Consider the following 22056-nt stretch of genomic DNA (forward strand, 5'->3'; position numbering starts at 1 on the left):
TGTGACCTCCGAGCAAAATAAGACATGAGAAATATACTCGATACAGTCAGATGCCACTTAAATATTTATAGGTGTTGTGACTCTGCTGATAGAAATATGAAAACAATGCAAAAACAGAATGAAACCTTACATAGATTCACTGAATTTCAGTTGACCCGGGTGGATGCTACAAACTCAAAGCAGACTGTAAAATCAGGTACAACAATATGTGAATCCAAGGCTCTTATACAGCAAGGCAACCCACATTTGAAAGGCATGACATTGGAACCCTCAGAGATCTAGACGTGGCTTAGCATTGGCTGAAAGGGTCTAATCATGAGAAAAATATCCTGGATATTTTTGGTCTACATCCCAAGGTAAGGGGTGTATCGTATCTCTACAGAATTCATGGTTGAGGTCTTATCCCCCAGTCCCTCAGAATGTGACTGTACTTTGAGACAGCCTTTGAAAGAGATAAATTAAAATGGGGTCATTAGGGTGGACTCTAATCCAATCTGGTGTTCTCATAAGATGAAATTTTGCTATGTGAACAGACACCAGAGATACCTACACAGATGAGACCATGAGAAGAAATAGCAAGAAAGATGCCATCTGCAAGTAAAGAGAGAGGCCTCAGCATAAATCAAACCTGCTGACACCTTAATCTTGGTTCCAGTCTCTGGAAATTTAAGAAAATAAATTTATGTTGTTTCAACCACCCAATCTCTGGTATTTTGTTAAGGCAGCCCTAGCAAATGAACACATCCCATAATCCAACTCAAATCTCCATGCAGTACTTACTAGAAGTAAATTCAGTTCAGAAGCTAATGTAAAAAATTATTTGTGATGAAATAATTGATTTTTTAGAGTCTTAGACCTTGGGATTAATGATAGGAATAGTCTGTAAATATATTAAGTATTTTAAATATTTTATAAATACCCATACTTAAAAATATTTAAAATAGTTAAAACATTTATGAAACACTGGCATATACTCTCCAATTTAAATTGTGATATTTGAATAATTAATTTAGACATGATTTCAATTAAGTTTTATAAATTTACAAACCATACTGAAACTTTTAAGAGAACATGAGTCTTTATATTTATACATTTAAATTATTAAACTTACAAGAGTTATGTATATGTATATGAAGGCTTATTTGCTAGTTAAATTTTGAAATAATTAGAAAATTGAATGTAATGGAGATCACCAATAAAATTTAAAATATTTAAAGAAATTTAATTAAACTATAAAAGAACTCATAAAATGACAGTAAAAAATTTCACTGTCTATAGATAGAACAATAAAATTTATGCAAATACTTAGAATATAAGTAACTAGAGTTTTGAATTTATAAATGTAATAAATCAAATACTTACTTTATTTCAAAATAATCTCAGAATTACAGAAATAGTATAGCACAAAGACTTTTCCCCCCGAAATATTTATAAATAATTTGCTGACATGATGCCTGTTGACTCCCAAATGCTTTAGTGTAATTTCCCAAAATCAAGGATATTTTCTCATATAACCACAACATAATCATCAAAAGTAGGACATAGACATTTTACATTACTACATTTTACATTACTCATCTTCAAAAAAATTCGAATTTCACCAATTGTCCCCAAATCCCCTTTATAGGATAAAAATGTAATTCAGAATCATGGGTTGCATTTGATGATCACGTGTCTCTAGTTTCCTTCAATCTGAGACAGTTTCTCAGTCTTCTGTTTTCAAGAACTTGACTCCTTGAAGATCTCAGGCCAGTTATTTTGCATAATGTCCACAGATTTTTTTTTCCTGAATTTTCTCTTGGTTATATTCAGGTTATGTAAATTTGGCAGGATTATTACAAAAGTGATGAGGAGTGTCTGTGTTCATATTACTTGGTGGGGAACAAATTCAGTTTGCCTCATTACTAAACACATTCTCTTTGAGCACTTTTTGAAAGTGGTGTCTTCCAGGTTTTTCCATCATTCCCTCTATAACTAATACATGTTTTGTGGGAGATACTATGTAAATATCCTGTTCTTCATCAAACTTTGCTTTTATTCCTTTCTGTGGATCCTTATGGGCTCATAATTTCCTGCTTTCTGTTGTTTTCATTATTTTGCTGCCCAACCTTTCTCAGGTTTGGCCAATGGGAACGTTTCCAAGGTGGATTCATTATTCTTTTGACAAATCCTCTTCATTTTTCAAGAACTTCTTTGATTTCTGGTACAAAAAAAATATTCTAGCCTTTGTATTTTCCCTGTCTCAGCCCAGGACATTTTCCCAAGGATTGCTATTTCCTTTTGGTAGAAAATGGTGGTGACAAACTAAGATCTGGGTGCTATATGTGCTCATCCATATAGGGTGTTGTTGCTTTGAGGCCCTCTCTTTGAACTGAGTGAGGGAAGATGTATATGTACATACATTAACATACATTCTGTATCTGTTGTATATATTGAAAATGATAAGATCACACCAAAATATCCCATTCTAATTTAACACCACTCTACTCATTCTGAGTGGATCTACCATCTCATGTCGGGCCATCAGTTTCCTGCTGAATACACCTTGCTCACCCCATTGGAACTCTGACACTCTGCTCTGGGCTTTCCCATTCCCACATAGTGAGCAGATTTCTACCTTGCTTGGCCCAGCTGATTGCCTTAGTACTAGGTTGTTTAGAATGGGAAGAGAATAGAAAGAAGAGGAAGAAACTAATATTAATTGTTAAACCACAAGTGACCTCCGAATAATATCTTTTCTGCACAAAAGCCACCTGCAAGGGCACATTAGGAAAGCATGCTTTTCTCTAATGAAGTCCTCACTTCTCTAAAATTTTCCAGTTTCTCTTAGATTTCATTGTCATGGGGTTCATATTGTCCAGGCACATAAACATATCAAACACTTCATTCATTTTATACATCATGTCATGGGACATTTCAGAATTTACTTACTCATTTAGGTCTATTGAAAACTTTGTATTTATATTTTTTTACTCTTGTTCTTCAATTTCAGACCTCTTATCGATATTCAACAAATTTAGTAGACAGCACTGCCACATGGTATGGGTTTTGGTCCACTATATTTGGCAACAGTAGGACCTGGAACATTTTTGTTTTGGAAGATCTGAGTTACAATATAGTCACTAATTACTATATCTTTAAAGTAGCAAGAAGATTCTCTCCCATGAACTGTTGCAGTCAGCTTCAGTATTTAGGGTAAAAAATTAAAAAAAAAACCTCAAATGGGATTAATATCTATACCACACAAAGATAGTCAAGATTATGGTTTTCTTTCTAATTTCTTTACCAACTTTTATTATTCTAATTTGCCTTCCAGCTACAGAGCTCATTTATTATTCTAATTTGCTTCTGGTTACAGCATTCATTTAAATTTAGCAATGTTGGTAGTTAAGTCTTTCTTCTGGAAATGTGGTCAAAAATGACAGCTTGAATGTAGAGGTCTGTCTGGATGGGGATTCTAGTAGAGTTGTCACCTGGGGGAACCTAAAATATATAAATCATATTGTCAATCAGTCCAGGCCATACAGATGATGGGCAGTAAATGAATTTTCTTCTTGCTTCAATGTTATAGTAAACAGAACAAAAGTGCTATGGCCATGGAGACATTTTTGTGTTTCCTCTCAGATTCTTTTTCTTGAGAGTAGTGATAATTCCAATCAGAAGCTTTGAGTCCCTGGGCTGTGACATTGCTGAAAATATCTAGGGTCAAAACAGTCTCCAAGGCTCATGCTTGTCTAGACTCTACTAAACCCCAAGGGTCACTAACTCTGTAGAATTTCCAGTGAAGGACTTTGTTTTTTTTTTTTTTTAATTTTTTTTTCAACGTTTATTTATTTTTGGGACAGAGAGAGACAGAGCATGAACGGGGGAGGGGCAGAGAGAGAGGGAGACACAGAATCGGAAACAGGCTCCAGGCTCTGAGCCATCAGCCCAGAGCCTGACGCGGGGCTCGAACTCCCGGACCGCGAGATCATGACCTGGCTGAAGTCGGATGCTCAACCAACTGAGCCACCCAGGCGCCCCTCCAGTGAAGGACTTTGTAAACGCATGTAATCACAAGTTAATAAAACTAAAAGAATCCTATCCTAATTTCAAAGATTATCCAATAAGAAATGAACTCAAGTTTGGAATTGATTCAGACTAGTGGAAGTACCTGACCATAGTGGGTTTAATGAAAAGCTTCTGCTCTGTTTTAAAAACTATCTGAACTGCTTTTCCCCACCTTCAAATTATAATCTGTGAAAAAAGATTTGCTCCTTTTACCTTATTCAGGATAGTCTGATAGTCAGGCTTCTACAGGGCTCCTGTGGGAACGAGTATTCACTAATGTGGTATTGATAAGAGAGAAGAGAGATTCTGAAAGAGTTGGTAATATCTACAATTAGAAAATATTATTCAATGCACAAAAGAATGAAGTTACTTGCTCTTTCTTCTTATAGGAAGAGATGATAAGACATTTAGATGTGGGACTGGAGGAAAGTTTTGGTCCTGCTTTATTCTTGTGGTACTAATTTCTTATGCTAGAGAAAAAATATATTGGACCCATCTCTTATTAAGTAGAGTCAGCAAAACTGTAAAGACTGAAATGGGCAAATAAAAATAGTGGGTGTCCTGAGTGACTCACCCAACCAAGTTTTTTCTGCCTTTCATTATTTTTTGTGTTATTTTACAACTCTTTAAGATGTGGAAAACTTGATATAATGCAAAATATTCTTGTCTAAAAAGATGCAAATTAATTGTACCCAGTAGAATTCAATTAAGTAGTCCCCTGCATTGAGTCCTATTTTGCATCTATTTGTAAATTAACTTCAGTTTTTCTTATTCCCTATATATGTTTTGCTCTTAGAATTCTCCTCTGAATTGCTTGCAACTTCCTACTGGTTCCCTCTGTAATTAGTAAATTAAATAAAATAGTTGGCACATTCATTTCATATCTGTATGAGAGTCATATCATTTTTATATGAGAGTTATATCCTTTTAAGAAAAATTATTTCGGAAACTACAATGCCCAGTGGATTCACCTGATGGCTGAGGAACCTGTATTGTTGGAGGAGTGCTGTACCTCATGCAAGACATAAGTCAGGGCATTTCTTGGCTCCAAGAGGTAAATTCTCTGTTGTAACAGAACTTCCATTTTGCTGATCCTCTGTTTCTTTACATATTTTCCATTTTACTACTTTTGTGTTTTGTTTTTGTTTTTGGAACTTTTACAATCAATAAATTATTCCCTACTGGTGACAGTAGTGATTCAGAATTGGGATTTGTGGCCAAAATTTTGTGATCTCTGTAAATGGACTAATAGATTATAGAGATTTATTCTTTCTTGGATGTAAGACAACAGAGAATCTGATTTATTAGTATTTTATTTTATTTGTCTACTTGTGTATTTTGAGCTCAAATTAAGAATCTGGTGCTTATCAGGAAAGGAAACAACTTTTTGATATATGGACTGATAATTTTTTTGTTTACTTTTGGCCTGTGGCTAATGTTAAAATTCCAGGAAAATGAGGAAATCAGTTTTGATACTTGATATATGCTATATGTAAAAGGTTATTCTTATAGAAACTCAGAAATATTTCAGACATTTAAGTTCATGCAGTTAAGGTAAATTTTTGGCAAATTAGACGAGTCTAATGATTTTGGTATAAAAAAAATCTTGTAGTCTGATTTATCAGTGTTGGGTGTAATATAAGCTTACATTCTATTCTGCTTGGGTTTGCTTTTCTTAAATTTATTCAGGTATACTGATCAAATAAGCTAACATTATTCCTACACAATATTTAAGATAATGAAAAATGTAAATTTGTATTCAACAAAATCAAATCATTATTCTGATAACTTTGTTTCAATGGTAATTAGGTTTTATTTTTAGTATGTCAGCTAGAAATTAATTCCCAAGATCTTTATAGGTAACATAAAACCTTGGCCTGGTATTAAGTTGAATTATATAATGAATGAATATTAATTTGATATCTAGATAATTTCTAAGATAGAATACTGATCATTTAATGCCTAATTATTAGGCATCATTTTAAATTTATATACTTTTGCTTATATCTCATGAAACATTCCCATTTTGTCTCTTTAAAAAGGTATGTATGTGGCTGAAAAAAGTTGCAACATAAACTTGGCTTTCTGTTAAAATGCTTTTGGAAGAGAGACCATTGTTAATTTTCTACCTCTAGTTTTCTCTATGAAATAGAAGTTACTTTACACTATATATTAAGTAACTAGAATTTAAATTTAAAAAAGATGTTCTATACACGCAATATTGCCATTGAGAAATACATAATTTTATTATTTCCTTAAAAAAAAACCCAACAAATAAAGCTGATAGGAATAACAACAGAAGAAATAGAAGTTACTTTGGTTAAAATTTCAATTAATATGAATGATTGAGTTACACTAAGTAATAGGGACAGACTAATACCACTGTCTATGGGCTTTTGTATTCCAAAGAGAAAGTAGTTTTGTCTTATAGAGGAGGTTTTATAGTAGTGGTTTTATATATACTTATACACTGTATAAATATATACAGTAGTGTTTTTCAGGCCTTATTTTTTTTTCTTTTTGCTCCTTTTCAGAACCCCTATACAATCTTGAGACTTACTGAGGACTCGAAAGAACTTTTATGTGGGTTATAACCAACATATTGGAAGTTGAAATTGAGAAATCTTAAAATACTGATTCACTTGATGAGAGCAACGATGAATGTGAATTAAAATGTTAACAGAAATAACATCTTAATATTAATATAAAAATTATTTTGAACTACTGGATACACTGAGAATTGCTTTGATAGAAAAATCAAAATAAAGGGAAAATTTGGAGATAAAATTTACTTGCCTTGGTTTATAGTCCTTGAGTTTGTAAAGAAGTGATGAAATGTACTAAAATTTTAGTAATGCTTGCCTTATCTTGGTGGGCTTGCTTTCTTTATTTACTGGTTCATTCCTTTGCCTACTATACAAAAGATTTTTTTTTTCTTTTTGACCTTCTGTGTAATCTCTAGATAGCAAATCTTCTGCATCTTATAAGAATATTTTCCTGTGCTTTGTATTGAATTTATTACATTCTTGATTAAGAAAAAGAAAAGAGCAAAGAACAAAAATTCCTCACTTATAAAAAATAAGGTCTTTACAATCATTTTAATGTCCATATTTATTTAAAATGTTTTATTATTTTAAATGTTTATTTAATTAAATATATAACTCTGTATTATATGATCCTATCTTAATAAATGTCCAAATATCCTCTGACAATTTTTTTTTCTAATTTTTGCTTTCCCATCATTGGATTCTAAGTATAGAGAAAATTAAACGAAACTTTACACCTACTTTATACTTACTTTCCATGACCATTTAGTTATTTGCATAGGTTCCATTAGAAGCTGTTAATTTTGTTTTTTAATCAGGGTGTAATTGTACAAATGGAAAAACCAAGGTTTTGCTTGCAATGTCGCATTTGAAAATAATGCTCACTTAATCAGGTAGGAACAGCCATTCTTCAGGGATTAAGTTTGACTTTACTTATGGAAGCAATGCCTACAAAGCCCTGGCCTACTTCTTGGCTTAGAAAGTCTAAGAATATTATATATTAAATAGATGTAACCTTAGTATATTTGGGGGACCTTGAGAAAATAGGAATTTACCCAAATTTATAGGTATTTCAGGTGAAATACGGTGGAGAGCATTTCTTGGGCTTGGTTTCCTTGCCTCAGGTCAACAAATAATAGAGGGTTTTAAAAACCCAATTTGAGATTCCTTATGAAAATTTCCAGACACAATTTAATTTAGTATTTGTTCAAAGTTGTATGGTTTTAGAGTTTACAAAGGAAACTTAAGGTGTCCTATATGGTAAAATAACACTTTCACTGCATTTATGTAAACAACCAGGCAAATCTAATGGCACCAGTCTTATTTTCTAAGAATAATCATTCTTTGAATTTATTATGCTAAAAAGAGGAAAGGAGACTGTCAGAAAAAAATTGAGAGAGACTCCGAAATGGGAAAAAAACAAATAGCAGCTATCATGACTACTCACTCATGTAGGTTTTCTCATCTTTAACTGGTATAACAAACCTGTAAGTTGTAGAAATCTGATAATAATGCAAATAATTCATGTCCATATAAATGCAAAGTAGTGTTCCTTAGAATGCACCTGATTTTTGCATTGATGTTGACAGGCCAGTTTTGTGTCTATTTGTAAATTCATTTCAGAATTTCTTATTCCCTTTTTTACATCACTGCCCTTTGAATTCTTCTTCACACCAATCTTAACATTTTACTGGTCTCCATTAATTAATGAGTTAAAAATCTTTGACACATGTTTATTTTATGTCTATATGAGAATCACGATTCTACTTTCTGTTAAAAATTATTCCTTAACAACACATAATAAGAGTTCTAAAAACAATTTTACATATACAACAACAATAAATGATGCCATTGGTTGAGAAAATTCAGTACTTAGGAAAAACTCTGATTTCAAATTCACAGCACTGTTAGGAGCTGCTAAAAGACTTCTACCTGAAGGTCATTACTAGTTCCCAAGAGAGATGGGACTCCTAGCCAAATATAAAATAGAAGTAAAACAAGTTATTGGGATAAGATCAACAGGTAGAAATTACTGAGAAATAATACTTGATGGAACAAAGTAAAAAGATTCCAATATTACTCCATAAAATCCTAGAAAAATTACAGATTTAAACAACATATCAAGGAAACCATAAACTAATCTAGAAGGAAATATAGGTCAATATTTGTTTCAGTCTTTTTTTTTTTTTAATTTTTTTTTTCAACGTTTATTTATTTTTGGGACAGAGAGAGACAGAGCATGAACGGGGGAGGGGCAGAGACAGAGGGAGACACAGAATTGGAAACAGGCTCCAGGCTCTGAGCCATCAGCCCAGAGCCCGGCGCGGGGCTCGAACTCACGGACCGCGAGATCGTGACCTGGCTGAAGTCGGATGCTCAACCGACTGCGCCACCCAGGCGCCCCTGTTTCAGTCTTAATGTAGAAATCTTTTTAAATATAGAAACGCAGAAGAAATCAGAGAGGGAAATTAATGTTTTGAACTATGAAGTTTGAAGTAAAAAAAAAAAGTTTAAAGTTTATAAAAAACTTTATAAAAAAAGTAAAAAACTTTATAAAAAAGTAAAAAAACTTTATTAAAAACAGTAAAAAAAGTTTATAAAGTTTAAAGTAAAAAAAACCCATTAAGTTAAAAAATAGATAACTAAAATATAATATGTCACTAAAAAGTATGATAGCCAAAGGTTTCCTACCTTTTATACATAGAATACTTAAAATTCGATTAAAAAAAAAACCTTACTAAAACTCTATATAAAAGTGTGTAGAGGACAATAACAATTACAGAAGAAATATAATATGCTAACATGCATATGAAAATGTTCATCCCTAATAACAATAAAAAAGAAAATGAAAATGACTCCAAATAAAGGTGAACTATAAAATCAACAAGCTTAAAAAGTATGCAGAATAAATAAGGCATGGTGAACGGGTCAGCCTTCAATAGTTTAGTAAACTGATATTGACTCATGCAAAGTAGTTTGCCAGTATCTCTATAAGGCTTTACTATATATGTATCTATCTTTTCATGAAACATTTTCCAAGTTAAGAATCCATCTTAAAGATTAAATCAGAAACTTAGTAATAGACAGTTGTTATTTAACTTGGAGAGAAAAACAGAAACCAACCTAAATGTCCATAAATGGGAAATTCCTATGTAAATTATGACTACTTCATAGGAGAGAATATTATTTACATTGGTTTACAGCTTGTTTTTTCACTTAATGTATCTTGAACATTTACTCATACTAGGACCTCAACCTCACTAAATACAGCTTTATTCTTTTTTAGGACTCAGGTATATTATTTCACTGAGCTGATGTACCATAATTTATGTAACCATTGCCCAGTCATGGGCATACAGATTATTTCCAGCTTTGAACTATTGCAGGGAAAAATGATATTCTTTTAGGACGTCCACTGTTTCTAAGTTGATACACAAGGAAGCAATATTCGTTCATTGAACACCTTATTCATTGGCACATTAAACACATTTTCTTATTTAATCTTCACAACAACCCTTTGTGAAACGGTTGTTTTTATGGATTTTACAGATGAGAAAATAGAGGTAGAAAAGTGCTCAGAGAGATTGAGCAATTTGCCCTAATCACAAAACTGATAAGACCTATTTAAGTCTTACTCATTTTCCCTATTTAGGCCCCTCTCAAAGGGCCTTTCCCTGCTTGAGTCCTGGTAGTTATTCCTGTCCCTTTCCTACTCCTCCTCTTGTTCTATCAGCCCCTTCCAACTGCTTCCATGTATTTTGGAGAGTCCTCAGGTCTTCAATTTTTAAGTGGAATTCATTAAAAGATTTATGATTTCAATATCCTAAACTATTATTATGCTACTTGGTGTGTATGACCGTAGGTGTTTTTTTGTTTGTTTGTTTGTTTTAGCCAAATACATGAAATTTGTCAGACTTTTGAAATAAGTTGTATTTCCCAAAAGATTAAGAACCTATCCTCTGGAGCAGTGTCATGTGTTCGTGAGGTAGTTTTCTGGGGTACCAAGTTGGGGCTACCATTTGTTTGATTGTGTTTTACGCTGAGATATCCCAGCCAGCAAAAACAATTGAGAAGCTGTCAACATAAGATTTTCCACTCTTGCCAATGGCCTTGATCACTGTTCAGGCTATTGTGTTCCATGTTCCAATAAACTTCGACATCCCTTACTCTGCTTTGGGATTTCAGTGCCTCAGAAACTCTAAGCATCTGCTGGGGTGGAGAATGGTTAAGAAGGAGCCATGGGAGTTGACGACTGGTTCAACTGTTGAGACCCAGAAGAAATCATGCTCCCTTTGAATTAGAAATAATCCCTTAACTGTGGTTTTGCACCTGCAATGACTCCATGCCTGACTCATGGGTTTTCTGGTGTCTGTTTCTTTGTCATTAACTATCAGGTCTTTGAAATCATGGAGGAAACAATTCTTTTGTTCTTATTTATTCATTTCATTCAGCCAGGAACCTAACCTTCCCCTCTTTCTAAGGCTTCTCATTCTAATTTGTGACAATAAATTTTGCAAAAAAGTGAGCGTGAATTGGGACTAAACCTCTCTTGTTCAAATTTCTCCTTTCTCACTTCCTTGTTGGTCTTATTATACCTTTGGTATAATGTTTGACTAGGCTGCCATTCTAGTTCAAAGCTTAAAGCAGCATTTTTTTCTTTGTCATGTATATTTTATTGGGATATGTTCTTTTCACTGAAGATATTCAACTTGGAAGTGTTATCATTTATACTCTTATTACTAAGCACTAATATACAAACAATAATTCAAAATTTTATATTTAACCTTTTTCTTTCCTCCAGCTCACCTTTCTTGTCCTACACTTCATATATGAGTTCATACATTGGACACTTAACAACAATGTGCTTATCTCTGGGGGTTGTTCTGTAATACTGCATATAAAATTAAAATCAGTTTTTCAGGTCAAGAGGAGGGCATAGCATTTAAGTTTTAGGAGTTCTAATTCATAAAAGCTAAGCTCTGTTATGTAATTTTTAATGTATTCCTCAAGGCCATTGATTTTAGCAGCAGTTTGTTGAGTAAATACTTAATTTATATGTGGTAGACTTTCAGTTCAGGTATACCAGGTGATTGCCCAGGGGAGAAAATGTTTAAAAGCTTCTTAGTATGTGGGTGTTTTAGAGCTATAATCAACCAAACATTCAGTAATTTGGGCAGCAAAACCAGAAAGTTGGCAAGGCCTCAGCTTTACTTAATAACTGTGCCTGTGCCACAGTTAAAAAGGAACATTTACAAGAGGCCTCGGAGGAAAATCTAGGAGCCAGAAGAGTGGTGTTGGTAATTCAGTGTCCCTTGCTCTATTAATTCAAGTTTGCGTGGGGTTTGAGGGAACACTGTTGGAGACTTTGAGGAAACCATACCTTTGCTTAAACATATTCTATTCAGTATGGGTTGTTTGTTTGTTTGTTTTCCCTAAATGTCCAACAGGAAATATATCTGAACTCTGTAAAAAGACAGATTGTAAAATTGCGAACCTTCACTAGGAGGGTGGAGCCTCAAGAGATTAACTTCGAATCATCTGCGGACAGCCTGTAGAAATGTTATGGGCCTCCATTTTGAGAGGAAGAATTTCAATCCTGTGACAGGCTCCCTCTCATTTTAATGCAGTCAGTGAACTGGGAGGGAGCATTAAGGAGGCAATTAACACCTTTCTTACTAACAGCAGCAAATACTTGGGTGGGTGTTGCTGGGAGGAACAGAACAGAGCAGAGCTGTGATAAAATACCACTATAATCTTCCTCTAGATTGACCAAACAAAAATATGTTTTTATTGGTAGGAGTTATTTTTAATCTTAAACTTTGTTCATATAGATATTATTTTGCTCATAGAAAAAGTAGAATGTCTTTTTTTTATCTGAATTAACATACCATGATGACCATACATTTACTTTAAAAAATAATAAAAATAATAAAAATATTTTTTTCTCGTTCACCCATGGACATAACATATCACCACTGCCCTGACACCCAATGTCACCACTCCAAAGTTCAGCGAAGAGCCCCCAGGTTTAATTCACCTACCAAGGAGGGAAAAGCACCAGAGTCCATTACTCTGGTAATTGCTAAAAATAGCAGATTAGCTCTACATATGTTTCTAGTGCCTAAGATCCTAAAATATTTTAAAGTTAACCTCAAAAGTTTCCAGGATTATTTTTGGCCCTACTATTCATTTCTTTAGCAAATATTTAATATTCAATTTATTCATTCCACAGATGTTTACTGAGCATCTACCATATGCTAGCACTGGAGATACAACAGTAAAGTGACCAGAAATGTTCCTGCCCCATGTTTCAGTTTATGCTTTATGAGTTTCTGTAGCATATATTGATTCATTTGAGTTTCTGAACAAACCTGCCTGACAAAGTGATTCTTGGTGAGATAGTGATGGCAGCAGTTTATCCACGGAAGCATCTAGTGTGGTCAGTCATATTACCGTGGAGGTTATCCAGAAGTCTTTGGTATATGGTCTATACTTTCTAGTCTGCAGTCTCAGGAATGTGTAATTTAGGCTACTTAAAATTAAGAGTGTTGAATTAAAGCTTGTTTTAGAGGAGCAAAGTTTGATTACTTTATGGACATACAGTAAGGTGAAACCAACAGCTCATAAAGTATTACTGATTTACTAATAAAAGAACAATGGATATGGAATCCAGCTAATCTGTAGGATCACCTGAGGAAACATTTAAAAGTACGGATTCCTGAACCTTCCCACAGATCAGTTCAGTTTGAATCATTTGGGGTGGAGTCTAGGGCTCTGATTGGTCAGTGCGCGGAGTGGGAAAGGGGAAATCCTTTAATGAATTGACAGAAATCGCTCCTAATGAAGCCATCGTGGGTTGGACACTGATGAGGAGCACTTACGATAATAGTTTGCATTTATTATCACATTTTATGTTTGAGCAATTACAGTTTTCAAAAGGACAGGTCTGGATTAGGGGTGTCCTGTTGTACAGTGAGGAATATTGATGTATAAAGAGAAAATAAATACATTCTGCTAAGTCAATGTACAGTCTGCATTGCACGTGCCTTTCAAGTTCTGTGACACTCAGGATGGATCCAGAAAGGTTTATTCTATAACAATGTCTTTTGTTTCGCCAATATCCTACATCAAATAGAAGCCACACATTTCTAAGATATCTTAACATGTTTTTTGTTTGTTTGGTTGTTTACCAGCCATTTATCAAGTGACTACACTCAAGTGTACTTTATTAGACATTAAACAAAAATAATTAAAGGAGACTCTGTCCTATGAAATTTCATATTTTTCATACTGATTTTCTTTTGCACACCAAGGGAATTTAGCCCGCAGAAGAATAACATCCCCTCTTTTAAAAATTGTTTAATCATTTTAATACTCAGAAATTCTGATTCTAAGTCATGACTCAAATGGTACAGATTCTCACTGAATCGTGTAAAATGACAAACAAACAAACAAACAAACAACTCCCCTCCCCCCCCCCCCCAAAAAAAAACCCCTATTAGATTTGGCTTCTACTTAGAGTTCCATTTTCTCTCAGATTTTCTCTGCTATTACTCTCCTTCCTGCACTTTGATCTCAACCCTGGTTGCACATTAGAATCATCTGGGGAGCTTCTGAAAGGTAGAGATGCCCAAGCCTTCCACTTGGACCAGTTAAATTAGAATCTTTGGAGGTGAGATCAGATGTTATGTATTCTAAAATTTCCTTGGTGATTCTGACAGCTGGTGCATGCTCACAACTCCTCTTTAACCCAAAGGGGCTCCTCTCCCTTCTCATGCAGCCCATGCCTGGTCCTTCCCCACCCATGTATATGAGGCTCTTTCCTATCAGAATATCTCTTCTATTCCAGTCCTCACGTCCTCACCATACCCATCCCTTAAGAGCCATTTCAAATGCTATCTCTTTCATTAACTCATTCTTGAACGCCTTAGAGCCAAAGTAAATTGTGCCTCCTCTCAACTCCTTAGAACTTTTTCTGTCCCTCTCAGCTCATTTGTTAGGTTGCCATTTCTGTGCATATTATATTTTCCCACCTACCCATCAATGAACCTGTAAGCTTTTTAAGGGCAAGAAACCCACCTTTCTGATTCATTTTTGAATCTCACAGTGCCCAGCAGTTACTCAGTAAACATCAGATTAGGAAAAGGAGGATGAATGGAAGGGATGCCTGGGTGGCTCAGTTGCATAAGCATCTGACTCTTGATTTTGGCTCAGGTCATGGTCTCGTGGTTTGTGAGGTCAAGCCCTGCATCAGGCTCTGTGCTGACAGCACAGAGCTTGCTTGGGATTCTCTCTCTCTTCTTTTCTCTGCCCCTCCCCTGCACATTCTCTTCTCTCAAAATTAATAAATATATTTAAAAAAAGGAGGATGGAAGGAAAATTGAAAAGGCAACAGACTTACCAATGTTCATTAAGCTCACATTTTTCTCTATACTTGTCCAGCACTAGCTCATATTCTCTCTCTTTCCTGAAGGTCGGGGTGAAGTGAGACTTCTCAACTACTTTTTCCAAACATATGCATTCTCTAAGTTTTTTCTTTGCCTGAATGATCAGGTAGTTGCAATATTAAAAACTTCAACTCAGAAACTTACTAACCACAGCAGCACCCCTACTCTAGGCCTCTTGGCTTTCACCTGGATTACTGTTATGCTGGCACCTTCTTTAGTTTGTCCTCCTTAGTCTGTCCTAATGTATACCCTCTCCTCCCTTTAAAACATAACTTTCATCCTGTTATTTTCCTATAAGAGCTTCGATGTATCCTCATTTCCTACCAAGTCCAGTCTGAGATTCTCATCAGCACTGCATTCAAGTCTTTCTATGCTTCATTCCCATGACAATCCTTCTTCAAGCCAATACATCAGCCAAATCGAACCAGTGAGGTTTTCCTCTGTCTGTTTTACCCCCATCAACCTTATCTTTGCTAACTGGGGTCACTCCTGGTATTGCCTGCCTCACCATCTCTATGAGTTCAACTCCTAATCATTCTTCAAGTCCAATTAAAAGATTATCTCCTCTATTATCATCTAACCATCCCCAACCCTGTCCTCTATCATGCCCTCTCTACCGGTTCCTACCCCGGATCAATAATCATCTCTTCTTCCGTGGAATTCCCAGAGTATTTCTCTTTTTGCAAGATATCACTTTCTGCCTTATGCTTATATTTTTTAAAAGCACGTATTATTTTTCATATGTCTGTTTCCCTAAATATATTATAAGCTTAATAAAGGGCAAGGGTTGAACTCTTGCTCATCTTTAGATCCCCTATGGTGTCTCATAATATTTACATTTAAGCTCCATTACTAGTTTCTGCTAATAATGAACTATGTGACTTTGAGTAAGTAATTAAACATGTTTGAGTCAATTTACTCATAAATTAAAAGCATGTTCTAATTCAACAGTCTTAATTTGAGATAGTTTAAATTATATATTCCTGGGTTTGCACAAGAAAACTTGAAAACACATACCAAAATTAAAATTTCTGTATAACCTTTACAAAACTTAAAACTACAGTTGCAAGAGCTGTTTCTGCTGACGAACTCCTGCAGTTGTGTTTTCCCAGCTTATTTGGATTAATATAGAATGAGGTGGCTATTCCCATTCTGGCTATCACTGCTATCTCAAGTATCAGAGACATAATCTCCTTCCCAACTTTTAATTAGCGTAGGATTATTTTTGTGTGTTTGGAGGGAATCATTCAACCATTTATTCCATGAATACTTATTAAGTGTCTATTAACCAGGCATTTTTCCAGGTGATGGGCTCTCACATTTAGTGAATGGAAGAGGGGAGAGGAGAAAAGCTGGTGACATTAAGGAAGATTTTTCTTTTCTTTTTTTTTTAAATGTTTATTTATTTTTGAGACAGAGAGAGACAGAGCATGAATGGGGGAGGGTCAGAGAGAGAGGGAGACACAGAATCCGAAGCAGGCTCCGGGCTCTGAGCTGTCAGCACAGAGCCCGACGCGGTGCTCGAACTCACAGACGGTGAGATCATGACCTGAGCTGAAGTCGGAAGCTCAACCGACTGAGCCACCCAGGCACCCCAAGGAAGATTTTTCTTATTTTTAATTGTTTTATACAATCTGTCTCTCCAATTAGTAGATCAGGAAGGTTTTAGACCACCTAGGTTATTCTAAGACTCAAGGAAACTCTCCCATGGTTGATGCTTCCTAAAAGGAAAAGAAAAATGCCTATTTTTTTTCATTTGTCCAGATAATGTAGGGAGTGAGTGCAAAGTGCTTCCACTCAATCCTTCTAAAGATAATACACTGGAAACATTTTGGTGGGTGTGAATCACTCAGACAAGCATTCTTCACTCAAAAATAGAAACTAACTTTATTTGTTCCAGATGTTATACAGCTGCAGGGAAGTTAAAGCCAGTGGTCCTGTTTTCAATGCAACCAAACTCTTATTGCATTTGGAATTTCTTAACCAATGAACTCATATTACTTGTTCTAAGATCTGCACAATTTTCTTTTTTCCACTGTTACCGTTCACAAACAACTATGTTTCGTGGGAACCACTTTTCAGAATTAATGAGTCTACATCTGTCTTGTGCAAAGACATCCTGTTTATCACAATTTCCACCTTTCATTTATCTTGACCTTTAAAAATTTTAAGCATAAAATATTGCAAAGAGATCATCTGAAGGAAAGGAAAAGGAGAGTTGAGTTGTATTGTTCTTACAATATTTTAGAGCACATTTTGGAGTTATAAGTTATGGTGTTTATTTTAGCAAGAATTTCAAATAAAATTATTCATAACAATGTTGAGTATAAAAATGTATCTTATCATTGTGCATTTGTAATTTAAAAAACTTGACAACTTATTTTTTGATTCTCCTGTAGGCGTGTCTACAACAGATACTGTATGGGTGCACGTAGGAGAGGTACATGATAATTTCATATCTAATCCATAAAAATCAAAATATATTTGAGAACGCTTATGTTTGAAAACAAGAGTGCTAGATCTCTTGAGATTATTGTCTTTTTATGGAGAAGCTTTTCTCAAATTGTGGTTCATAGATCATCTGTAGCAGAATCTCACTGGCTGCCTGTGAAAATATGTATGTCTGGGACCAGTGGAGTCAGAATCTCCAAGAACTGGGGCTGTAGAGGGACCCTAGAGATCAGGGAACAGCAACAACAACACTCACATCTTCCATTATGAACTAGAAAACCCTGAGAAGTTAAGTGAATTTCTCAAGGTCAGACAGTCAGTTAACAGTAAAGTAAGGCATAGAATTTTGCTTATTGATGCTGAAACCAGCATTCTTTTCCATTAGGTCATCTATTAATTTTTATCTTCAAAGAGATAAAATCAATATAAAAATTAAATACATATAAGTATCTAAATATTATCAGGTGTCCCACCAATAATTTTTTTATAATTAATTCTTTTAGTAATTCCTTCTTCTCATCACTAATTAACTAAACCCTTGTTCTTTCTCCAGGATTTGGAAATACCTTTCCTTCAGACTCATCATGAATCTTTTGAATTATAGTCAAATTATAATCAAAACCTTCCTCCCCCAAAGAGGAAAATGTTGTATTTCATATATTGCTGACTAAATCTTTGAAGTATCATGATTAATTATTTAGGAAATGAGTGTTTTAGTTAAGTTATTTAAACCATGTTCAAATAACAATTTGTATTCAATAATGATTCCACAAAGACTATAAAAACTATAATTCATGACATACATTCTTGAAGTATATACATGCTGTTAGTTAAAACAGAGCCTTAAAGCTTAAAGTAGTTTAAGTGTGATATCATTCAAAACTGATTCAAAAATTTACTTCACACATCTTCATGAAGCTGTTAATAATTTTATATCTTTAGCCCTCTCAAAGTCTCTGCAGATGTAATTTATTAAGTTTCCTGTACTTTGCCTCAATTTTGACACTCATTTGTTATAAGGAAAGGGGCACCACTAGAGAGAAGATGTGTTGGTATTCATAAATTCATACTAAATATGGCCCCAATGATTTTCAAGTTCAGTCCTTCATTTTACTAATGAGAAACCTGAGACCAAAGGGAAAAAGAAAAAAAGGAGTAGTGTTCTTTTTTTTTTTTACTTTTATTTATTTAAGTAATCCCTACATCCCATGTGGGGTCTGAACTCACAACCCGAAGATCAAATGTTTTATGCTCCTCCTATTGGGATAGCCAGGCACCACAAGAGAAGTGTTCTCTTGAAGGAGATAGTGTTGTGTCAGAAATACTAGCTGTCTACCCAAACCTCTTTTCTCCCTTTTCCAGAACTTTTGATTTCAGCTAAGTGTTTGACCACCCGAATAAAGATTCCATTTCCCAGCCTTCTATGCAGATAGATATGGCCATGTGACTAAGTTCTTGCCATGGAACATAAGTGACCCTTTGTGAAGTAGCTTTTGGAAAACTTCCTTAAAAGGTACTGTGGGGGGTGGGGGGGGGAGGGGGGATGTCCTTCCATGAATTCTGTCTGGGATGTGGTTGTTTTGGCTGGATTTCTGTTTTGGCCCATGAGGATGAGGTCCACCTTTGCCTATAGACTGTGGAGCTGCCATTTTAGATTTGGAGTCACACTATCTAGACTCACACTTAAGAGAGAAAGAAGCTTCTATTCTGTTTAAGTCACTGTGTTGGGGTTTCTGATATTTGGAGCTATATCTGATTGCAGACAACAATCCATTTCTTACTACAAAATTTCATTTATTCATTCTTTGAGCAATTTTTTTAGCATTCTTTGAGTTATTGGGCAATTTTTATGAGCAAGAAATTACACTAAGTAGATATGAAACAAAAATCATTTTGTTTTTTCAATTTTAAATTTCTAAGAAGTCTTGGAAAAGTTTTTAGAACCAGACTCCCACTTTCCTTTGGTCCATCATTGCCCTTATCCTAGGCATATCATACAATTCTTATTTCTTTCACTATGAAGGATTATTTTTCTTGACTTGGATTTTAGACTGATGCTGTCATGTGAATAACATGTTTTCCAGAAGTTACAAACAAAATGCCTAAGCAACTCAAGCACAAATGACTTTAAGTTTTAACCTTCACCTCCAAACATATGACAAGCCATGATTAAAAGTCAGGATGCAAACAGTCTTTGAAAATATATAAATATTTGTCCTTGAACAAGTTCAAAATACCATGGGACATGTCTTTAAAATATTCAAATAAAATATATTTTCTAAGTTACCACTTAGAAATACACTAAGGGCAATACTGTTTTCAGTGTTAGTCACGTACAAAAAGGGACGTTAAAATTCTGGGAACATTTGTGAGGTGAGAGTCTCCCTTCTGTAAATGATTCATCTATCCATTTAGAGCAAAAAGTACTGGACATCCCCAGGATCAGAGCACACAAATGCATTGCTCACTGGCTCCCTGATCTAATTTTGCTGGTAGGCACAAAGAAGCATTCTCACTTGTGAGTTCTATTTAAATTCTCTCAAACTCTTCCTTATTGATTTTCAAAAATTTGTTAAATTTGAAGGTTTTTTTTTCTTTAAGAATAATGCATGCTCTACATTTCAACATAGCCTTTTATTTCTAGATTCAAATACTGAAGAATGTCAAATATTTAATAGATTTTTTAATAATGGAAGAAATGCAACAAAATTTGGAGAGATATATAAATGTAAAAGCAGTCTTACCTTTGGATCCACATTGAGAATTTTTCTGTCTCTTTTGTATTTGAAAAGTAAGCCTTCTAGATTATCAGCAATCACTTGATAATTGGGAGTTGAATTCCAAACAGCAATATGACTGTCCCAGTTGTAAAAGCTAGAAAAATAAATATCTATTAGAAATGTATATGTATGATACAATAAATTGACAAATATATTTGAGAAAATATTTGGGGCAATTCAGTTTCAAGATAAATGAACTGGATCATAGTTTGTAAAGCCATGGAAGACACATGTGTCATTAAAATTCTTGCAGAAGAGGGGGGCCTGGTAGCTCAGTTGGTTAAGCATCTGACTCTTGATCTTGGCTCAGGCCATGTTCTCACAGTGTGTGGGATTGAGCCCCACATCGGGCTCTGCACTGACAGTGTGGAGCCTGCCTAGGATTCTCTCTTCCTCTCCCTCTGCCCCTCCCCTGCTTACACTCTCTCTCTCAAAAATAAATAAATTAAAAAGATAAAATTCTTGCAGAAAAGATTAGGCTGGGCTATTCTCAAATTCTTTGAATACATATTTATGACTATTTTGTATAATATCCTCATTTGGACACTCTAGGCATTAGGTTCCTATTCCAGTAATCTATTCCCTAGGAAGTCGTGGAGAAAATTGACGCATTCTGAATCTACTTCTTCCAGCTCAGATTCTTCAGGGTCTTAAGAGTATTCAGGGTATTAAGAGACTGTTTACTGGAAGGAAAAGCAGGCTAAGTCACCTCCTTTCATTCAAAACAAATTAATTCATTTCTTTCAGGCTTTATTTTTTAATAATATGTTTCCCAGGGAGCGAGGAAACTCTGCGAGTTTGAGAGGTTATCATAGGCCAGACATGATGTGATGTATTCTATCATAACACCCATATGAAGCTGCTCTCATTTCACAGACAAGGCAAATAGACTAGGAGGTCAGCTGGCATGGCTGAAGCCCTGTAACGAATACATCATAGGACTAATATTTCAACCCAGATCTGTGTTTCAAAGCACATGTGTGTTCTTTCTACTGCTCAACATTGCATACATTTTATCCTATTCCTATTTTTTGTGCTTGATCTATGGAAACCTCCCACTTTTTTTTTATGTCTTGCTTTATACCTATTTGTCAAAAATTAATATGTTACTTAAGATGAGTTGTAAGAATTCTCAATATATTAATTTCACAGATCTTATTCCTATTAACACAATTCTAACAGTATGTTAGTATGTTCAAATGTTAACATGTTTCTCATATGTCTAATATTATCCTGTATCTGTGTTGTTTTGCCCTTTATTATTCCCTTTACTCATTGATTAAACGCACTCTGAATGAGTGTTTTCTGAGGCATTAATTTTTGTGCTATCACCAGAAAACGTAATGTTTACCCTCAAATCTTTCACTACTTAGAAAGGACTCACTACATCGATCATATATTTATATGATTGAGTGCATATTAATTAGAACCATTTTCTCTCTTCCCCTACTACTTTTTCTATGGTCAAGACACAGGAATGCCTGCCCTTTCTGAAGCACAGAGTTAGGAAAAGTGGTTTTCTAACTATCTTTGTGTGCTCAGTCTGTCCTCCCCAAGAGAGCAAGAATGACTATTTGATTGGTAAATAGAGGAAAGATGCTGAGTACCCATGACTTTCTACATCCTTACTTTACCTACCCTTCAAAAGTGAAGTCTATCATGGCAGGCTCAGCCCTCAATAGGTTGATATTAAGGTAGCAGCCTACAGCACTGGTGATAAATTCAATACAGTGGTGAAGGTATTAGGAGCCAATATGACTATGCACCCAGGCTATATTCTCA

At 34.8% G+C, this 22056-nt stretch overlaps 1 protein-coding gene across 5 annotated transcripts in view; it reads right to left on the bottom strand.

Annotated features, from left to right (window-relative positions):
- Positions 1-22056, bottom strand: part of CFAP299 (cilia and flagella associated protein 299) — a 631144-nt gene that overhangs the window by 34844 nt on the left and 574244 nt on the right. For 3 of the 5 annotated variants that reach the window (XM_047857288.1, XM_047857287.1, XM_047857289.1), the window contains exon 6: positions 20239-20368. In XM_047857288.1, the coding sequence (XP_047713244.1) occupies positions 20239-20368 (130 nt within the window). Of the gene's footprint in view, positions 1-3201; positions 3484-20238; positions 20369-22056 lie in introns of those variants that run through there. The other 2 variants (XM_047857286.1, XM_047857290.1) reach the window with 1 other exon arrangement.

The sequence above is a fragment of the Prionailurus viverrinus genome, chromosome B1, assembly GCF_022837055.1.
Source record: "Prionailurus viverrinus isolate Anna chromosome B1, UM_Priviv_1.0, whole genome shotgun sequence".
NCBI classification, from domain to species: Eukaryota; Metazoa; Chordata; class Mammalia; order Carnivora; family Felidae; genus Prionailurus; species Prionailurus viverrinus.